The sequence below is a fragment of the Microcaecilia unicolor genome, chromosome 7 (assembly GCF_901765095.1).
Source record: "Microcaecilia unicolor chromosome 7, aMicUni1.1, whole genome shotgun sequence".
In the NCBI taxonomy this organism is placed as follows: domain Eukaryota; kingdom Metazoa; phylum Chordata; class Amphibia; order Gymnophiona; family Siphonopidae; genus Microcaecilia; species Microcaecilia unicolor.
In genome coordinates, this window is record NC_044037.1 from 285,223,828 (window position 1) to 285,231,807 (window position 7,980).

The 7,980-nt window shown below is 44.4% G+C and overlaps 1 protein-coding gene across 1 annotated transcript in view; it reads right to left on the bottom strand.

The window, feature by feature from the left end:
- Positions 1–7,297, bottom strand: part of SLC15A2 (solute carrier family 15 member 2) — a 219,214-nt gene extending 211,917 nt beyond the window's left edge. Inside the window, exon 1 of the mRNA XM_030210263.1 lies at positions 7,149–7,297. Coding sequence (XP_030066123.1) covers positions 7,149–7,259 — 111 coding nt within the window. The 5' untranslated portion in view covers positions 7,260–7,297. The remainder of the gene's footprint in view (positions 1–7,148) is intronic.
- Between the last annotated feature and the right edge of the window lie 683 nt (positions 7,298–7,980).

Here is a 7,980-nt window from a genome sequence, read left to right on the forward strand (position 1 = left end):
AGGGCAAGTGCCTTCTTCTTTCTTGCACCCGCATTATGGAACTCATTCCCACAACACCTTCGACTCTTTTCGCAGTGCTTTGAAGACTTATTTTTTCCCAACTCATGTTTGAGATTTGACTGTGTTTTTCTCCTGTAGTGAGAAACTGTCCTTTAGGTGGGAGTGTGACTGACTTATTTATTTTTGTTACATTTGTACCCCGCGCTTTCCCACTCATGGCAGGCTCAATGCGGCAGGCAATGGAGGGTTAAGTGACTTGCTCAGAGTCACAAGGAGCTGCCTGTGCCTGAAGTGGGAATCGAACTCAGTTCCTCAGGACCAAAGTCCACCACCCTAACCACTAGGCCACTCCTCCACTTAACTCTTGTTCCTCTGTACACCTGGTTGGAATGACTTCATTTTAGAATACTGTATAGTTCTGTGTGTTTGCTCTTTCCTATCCCACAATATGGAGTTCTTGTCTTATTTCTTAATGTTTTGTTAAATTGTAAACCACCTCGATTTGCTCGCAATGCAGGCGGTATATAAAATCAATAAACGATACTATACAATGCGAGGATCTCTTTTCTGATGCAGGTTTTACAAATGACAAGACGAGGTCTTCTCTTGCACCAGATCATGTTAATAGATTGGTTTATTTAAGCAATTTGCTACGACATTTTGAGATAGAGGAACTTGTTTTGACTTTTGAGACATCTGCACTAATAGATCACAAGTCTGAAATATCTATTTAGTCATAACCTGCCAGAGTTTTTGTAATGTTTATTTTAATGTTGTTTATGTTTTAAATTACACATATAAATACATGATTTATGCCTAATTTCACAATTTATTTGTGTTTTACATTGTCATATTTTCTTTAAAAATGTGGTTATTTTGCAATAGCCAAAAATAAAAAAAAAATGGCTTACATGTTAATCATGATTAATCATTACTGTACAATGCAATTTATGTTTGTTCAATAGCCTTAAAATAACCCAACCTGCATTCAGTATTCAACAATGAATGGGAATTGGCTCATTACTAATAGAAAATGGACCAATCACCCATCAGTCTTGAACACTGAATGGGAACTGGCTCAGTTCCTATCAGTCAATATCTACTGTAAATTTGATTTTATTTCTGTTATTGAAATTCATTTTGGCTGGATTATTTTATGTTTTGACTGCTCATTGCCTGAAACAATCTTTGACTTAAATATAGCGACCTCTAAGGTTCTGACTTGCTTAGATGGCAGAGACCTCTAGTGGTTATACTAAAGTATTGTCTTGTGAATTTTTGTTTGTAACACTTAACTATTTCCAGAACTGAGGAGGTAAAATGAAGTAATGGGAGGAGACCTCACTTAGAGGGGCATTTGAACTGGTGTAAGTACTATTTCATGTGTGTTAAACTATTGTACCATAAGGAGCAGTGAGTCATTGCGAGGTGACAGGGGTGGCTTAGGCCTCTGCACTGTATAGTGAGCGTGCTTTGGGTAATTACACCAAAACAGCTCTGCTCTTAAGCAGTAGCATAAGGAAGAAATCTTGGAATATCCAGAAGGAGAGTGGAACCCTGATCCTGGAAACGAGAAGAGAAGGATACAGCAGATGTTCCTGTGATTTGAACAAGTAGGCTGGGTTCCGGCAGTATTTCACCTGTGGCCACATCTAAGTCCAACATTCTGCTCCAGAAGGTGTTTGTGGGATGAGAGAGGCGGGCACCTCACTCTGGTAAGTCCCAGCATAAAGAAGATGCCTGGTTGTTCTGTTTTTGTACTCTGCCATCTACTTTAATATTGGTCAAACCTCTACATCTAAAGCCTCTACATGGGCCCACTATTCTGAAACGCCCTGCCACCTTATTTATGCTTTGAAGCTTCTTACCTTACCAAATATTTAAGTAATAATAGTAACATAGTAAATGATGGCAGATAAAGACCTCCATGGTCCTTCCAGTTTGTCCAATAGTCACATTCATTATCAAATCATTATTGAACCGACAATCCAGTAGTATTACTAACAACATTTTAGAACATAAGAGCAGGCATACTGGGTCAGTCCAATGGTCCATCTAGCCCAGTATCCTGTTTTCCAAACAGTGACCAAGCCAGGTGACAAGTACTTGGCAGAAACCCAAATCGTGGCAACACTCCATACTACAAATCACATCCCTAGAAGACACACTGATGCAACGCACACTGGGATTGGATGCCCAACAATACCTAATAATGAGGGAATGGCTTCCTTCACGCATCGTGACTATTTCCGTGGTGGGGAGGAGGTGAGGGAGCAAATCAGGAACCTTGCTGATTGCTGAGGTAGGGGATGAGTGCGGAATTGTGAAAATTGCTGTAGGGAGGGGAGTGAAGGAGGAATTGTGAAAATTGCTGTGGGGGGTGAGGAAGGAATTTGTACAGCTCATATCCCCACATTGGCCCCAAGGTAGGGGGTGGGACAGGGGTGTGAGTGGTGGGAGACGAGGGCAAGGTGGGGAGCAGGGTGCAAAAACAAATGTTGGTCCAGGGCGCTACAACCTCTTGAGCTGGCCCTGTTGGCAGGGGTTACAGAAGCAATTAACGAACTCTCCTAAATAAGGGTATCACTATCTGAAGCTGCAGATAGTGAATATGAGAAAAAAAAATTTCACTGAAAGGGTGATGGATATCTAGTCCTTCAGCAGAGATTATCGGAGCCAAAACAGTTGCAAAGTTCAAACATGGAAGAGATAGACAAAAAGAGATACCACTACGATGAAAGCAAGAAGGAAGAAAACCATAGCCAACAGACAACCATGTGGTCTGTGTCTCTGTGATCAAAGTCCGATTCTGAGGCTGAGATATAAGTCTATTTTCTGCACTTCACTTAAGTAGGAGATATCCTAATTAGCCAAGTCAGTATGGATTCAGCCAAGGGAGGTCTTGGCTCACCAATTTGCATCATTTCTTTGAAGGCATGAATAAACATGTCAATAAAGGTGAACCGGTTGATGTAGTGTATCTAGATTTTCATAAGGCTCTTGACAAAGTGCCTCATGAGAGACTCCTGAGAAAATGAAGGCGTAATGGGATAGGAGACAATGGCCTTCTGTGGATTAAGAATAGGTCATTGGACAGAAAACAGAGAGTATTATTATTATTTATTGCATTTGTATCCCACCTTTTCCCACCTCTTTGTAGGCTCAAAGTGGCTTACATGGTTTTGTTATCACAGTTAATCCTGGATGTCAGGTAGAATTATTGTTGTGCAGAGATTAATTAAGGGAAGAAGTAGAGAGAAGAAGGAAGGAATTTATTAGGTATAGTAGACGGTGGGTTTTCAGAAGTGGATCAGTGAGGTGATTAAGGGGTCCTTTTACCAAGCCGCAGGAAAAAGGGCCATTTTTCCTCGCGCACCAGGGCTCTATTTACAGCAATGGGTAAAAAATCCCCCAGACACACATGGTCATGCAGTAAGAGAAATGGCCATGCGGCGGGGAGCATAGGAGCTAACTTTTCAAAATGATTGGGGGTGCTGAAAATTTTTTTTTTTTACAGGTGGTACATTCCCCCCTCCCCCGTCCCCCCTCCATCATCCCCCCTCCAGGTTCCAGGCCCCCTTCCCCCCCCCCCAGTTCCAGGGTCCCCCCTTCCCCTCCCTGCCACCCAGTTCCAGGGTCCTTCCTCCCTCCAGGGTCGTCATCCCTCCCTTCCAGTTCCAGGCCCCCTCCCTTTGAATTTTAAAAGTCATCTTGACTTACCTCGTCGGGGTTACGGCGGCCGGCAGCAGCGGTAAAAAGCGTGCAGGCTCGGCAGTTACTTCAGTTTTCCCTTCTCTCTCTCTCAGCTCTGGTCCCACCCTTGCAGAAACAGGAAATGAGGGCGGGACCAGAGCTGAGAGACAGAGAAGGGAAAACTGAAGTAAGTGCCGAGCCTGCACGCTTTTTACTGCTGCTGCCGGCCGCCGTAACCCCAACGAGGTAAGTCAGGATGACTTAAAATTCGGAGGGAGGGGGCCTGGAACTGGAAGGTAGTAGTAGTAGTAAGGAGGGAGGAAGGGAGGGATGACGACCCTGGAACTGGGAGTGAGGGATGATGACCCTGGAACTGGGAGGGAGGGGGGACCCTAGAACTGGGAGGGAGGGAGGGACGGACGACGACCCTGGAACTCGGAGGGAGGGAGGGAACGAACTTCAGGTGGGTGAATATTGGGGGTGCTCAAGCACCCACAGCACCCACGGAGTCGGCGCCTATGGCCGGGAGCCCTTACCACCACCCATTAAAGTGGCAATAAGGGCTCCCCCGCTAACCCAGCAGTAACCAGGTCGTGCATGGCAATGCCTGATTACCACCGGGTTATCGCTGCGCAAGCCATTTCTAGGGGTTTTCTTTTTCCCCCGGAAATGGCGCACACTTAGGGCAGGACTACCACTGGTGGCCACGTTTGCCCAGCAGAAGTTCTGGAAGAGTGAGCGGTAAGCCCGTGTCGGGCTTACCACTCTGTCAAAAGGCCCCTAAATTTGCAGATGACATGAAACTATTCAAAACTTTGAAAAATTGCAGGAAGACCTTAGGAAACTGAAAGACTAGACATCCAAATGGCAGATGAAATTTTAATGTGGACAAATGCAAAGTGATGCACACTGGGAAGAATAATCCGAATCATAGTTATCTGACACTAGGATCCACTTTAGGATTGAGAACTCAAGAAAAAGACCTAGGTGTCTGTCACGAAAGGCCTAGCTACCCGCCTGGGTTTACCCCATGGGCACTTAAGAGGGTTTTTCCCCAGCAAAGCTCAGGTCCACCTGCATCTGCTGCTAGTGCTGTATACTAGCACCCTCCTCCTACTGACTGGGTCACAACAGCCTCTGGGCGAGTCTCCCGCTCTCCAATTATCCCCAGTGATTTCTAGGTTACTGAAGCCACACTCCCAGTGGGCCCACAGTTCCCAGAAAGCACTCACAGACCCAACACACAAACCACCAGGATTCTTTATTAGTACAGACAGGCAGAACGAACAAACAAATGTGTTCATTCTCAGAACTTGGAACAGTGGATAAAAAAATGTGCAGTTAGCAAATGGTAACAAGTAATTGAAAATGGATCAATTAGAAAACTAACTAAACATCTATATACTGTCCAAACAGTACCTAAGATGGTCAGGACATATAACTGTTTTCAGAGCCTCAGCAAAGAGATCTGTCTGTCTTTCCTCCCGGGCTAAGACTGAACTCAAAAACAGTAAGTTCTAAATGAGATGAGTTTCTGGGCCAATCGGAGCCCAGTTAACAGGATTTCAAATATATACTGCTTTTTGCTTCCTGTTTGTGTCAAAAACTAAAGAAAAAGCACTCAGTAACAGCTTTACAGCAAAAAAAACACCACCTGCTGGCCAAATAGGAGAAATACATGTCAGAACATAATCAATGCAGGAAAATTTTCAATACATTTTACAGGCTTAAAACACACTGTTTCTTCACAGTGCCATTGTAGACAATATGCTGAAATTATCTGCCCAATGTGCAGCGGCAGCCAAAAACACATACAGGATCCTAGGAAATATTAGGTCAATGATGAAAAATAAGACCAAAAATATTATAATGCCTCTGTATTGCTCCATGGTGCGACCTCACCTTGAGTATTGTGTTCAATTCTGGTCACTGTATCTCAAAAGAGATACAGCAGAATTAGAAAAGTTTCAAAGAGCAGCCAAAATGATAGAGGACATGGAACGGCTCCCATATGAGGAAAGGCTAAAGAGGTTAGGGGACGAAAGAGACGGCTGAGGGGGGATAAGATCGATGTCCACAAAATCCTGAGTGGTGTGGAGCGGGTGGAGGCGAATCGATTTTTCACTCATTCAAAAAGTACAAAGACCAGGGGACGCTCAATGAAATTGCATGGAAATACTTTTAAAACAAACAGGAGGAAATATTTTTTTCACTGAAAGAATAGTTAAGCTCTGGAATTCGTTGCTGGAGTATGTGGTAACGGAGGTTAGTGTATCTGGGGTTTAAAAAAAAAAACTTTGGACAAGTTCCTGGGAGGAAAAGTCCATGTCTGTTATTATTGAGATGGACATGGGGAAGCCACTGTTTGCCCTGGGATTGGTAGCATGGAATGTTACTACTAACTGGGTTTCTGCCAGGTACTTGTGATCTGAATTGGCCACTGCTGGAAGCAGGATACTGGACTAGATTGGTCGTCTGACCCAGTAATGGCTGTTCTTATGGGTTGGGTTCTGCTCTATCCTCTAAAGAAAAGTCTGCCACACGTCCAGCTGCCCCTGCAAAAATCCTCTCTCCTTCCAGGGAGGCATGTGCCTCTCATTCCCTAAAAGTAGCACTGTCACAATTCAAGCTGTGTCTGTGAAAGGGAAGGTTGAAAAGCCACTCTGCCACGTTTCTATCAGAAGACTGACTGGGAGAGTGTTTCTCTCTGCTGCAGCTTGTTTATTTCCGTGTTAGGCAAAACGGTTGGCATTTTTTTTTTTTGCCCACTGTAAGCTGCATTACGCAGCTGGGGACCAGCTCAGATGTTTTGATTTTGCAAATCTCCTGAACAGACTCCCTGCGACCCCAGTCCAGCCTCTCGGAACATTTCTCACACTTGCTGCTGCAGCCGCCTACAGAAAGTTTGCCAAAGGTCTTTTGGTTCGATTTATGTTTGTTACTGTTTTGCTTGTTGCAGTGTCTTTTAAAAAGTGACTTTTCTGCTTGATCCATTAGATCCTTGACAGCGACTTGTTAAATGAATACATTTATTTTCTAACGATTTAATTCACGAGGCACATTGACGTACGTACATGTGTTATGGTGATACGAGTACATTCTATACTTTAATCGCAGAACAAGCAAAACAGCAGAACGCTATCTTGTTAAAGTCCTAAATCACGTTTCTCTAGGGTAAACAGTGATTCTCCACTGTAAACTGCAACTTGCAAGTGGAGAAACTTTAGTTCGACACCCTAGAAAGCATTTTGTGGACCACTTTTACCAGCCTACGTTCAAGAGTTAAGCAGAAAACAAAAAAATACTATCACACAGTATGTTTACGTCTAGAGAAACTTTCGTGTTGTTGAACCTCCAAGAGAAATCTGGGTAACTTTATACGTATAGCTTGAGCAGAGCTTCACGTTGGTTAAGGGGAATTAATTCAGGAGAGGGTAGATAAGACCCTTACTCACCGGCATTTCTTTGGAAGCGTGCAAGGCGTCTTTTAGCTGTTCACTATCTTTGGGGGAGAAAAAAAGTGAGTTATTGGTGTCTCGGGCTGATTCTTTTTGCGGCAGGTCCATTTCTCCCTCCCGTGTGTCTCCTCCTTGGAACACGCGAACTCCTGTTTGTTACAAGTCTGCACTCGCTGGGAAAGTTACCAACTTTCACTGCTTCTTTTTTTTTCCTTTTCCTATTTAAGTTTAACCCTAAAACAAACAGGCACCTTCTGTTCTCCTCCTCGTGTCCCGGGAACTCAGGCACTCGGTACAGATTGCGAATAACTATGTGGCAGAAAGGCGGGGGGGTGGGGGGGGGATCTATCCTGCTCGGGACTTTATTTATAAGGTCTTAACCCGTAGCTAACGAGTATCAATGATTTTTTTTTTTAATGTGCTGTGATCAATAAAATTTATGGGCTTTCTGTACGACTTGGTGGCACCGTTTTTATTCCCTTTCTGGGATTTTGTTTTCACTTTTGCTTTTCTTGGAACGGAGGAAAAAGTACAGTAAGTTTTGTGTGCTGCAGCAGGGGCGTAGCCAGATGGTCAAATTTGGGTGGGCCTGAGCCCAAGGTGGGTGGGCATGGAATTCACATCCCCCCCCAATCCCCCTCTGGTTTGCTCCTCTCTCCACCCTTCCCTGCCCACAGACCCCAAATATTAAATACTTGAGCAGGTGGGGATCTCCAAACCCTGCTTCCTGCCGATTTCCTCCTCCTCCTCCTCCTCAGGCAGCACTTGCCTCAAACTGATGCTGCTACTCAGGGTTGCCAGGTGGAAAATTTTTTTCCCACCCAAACCA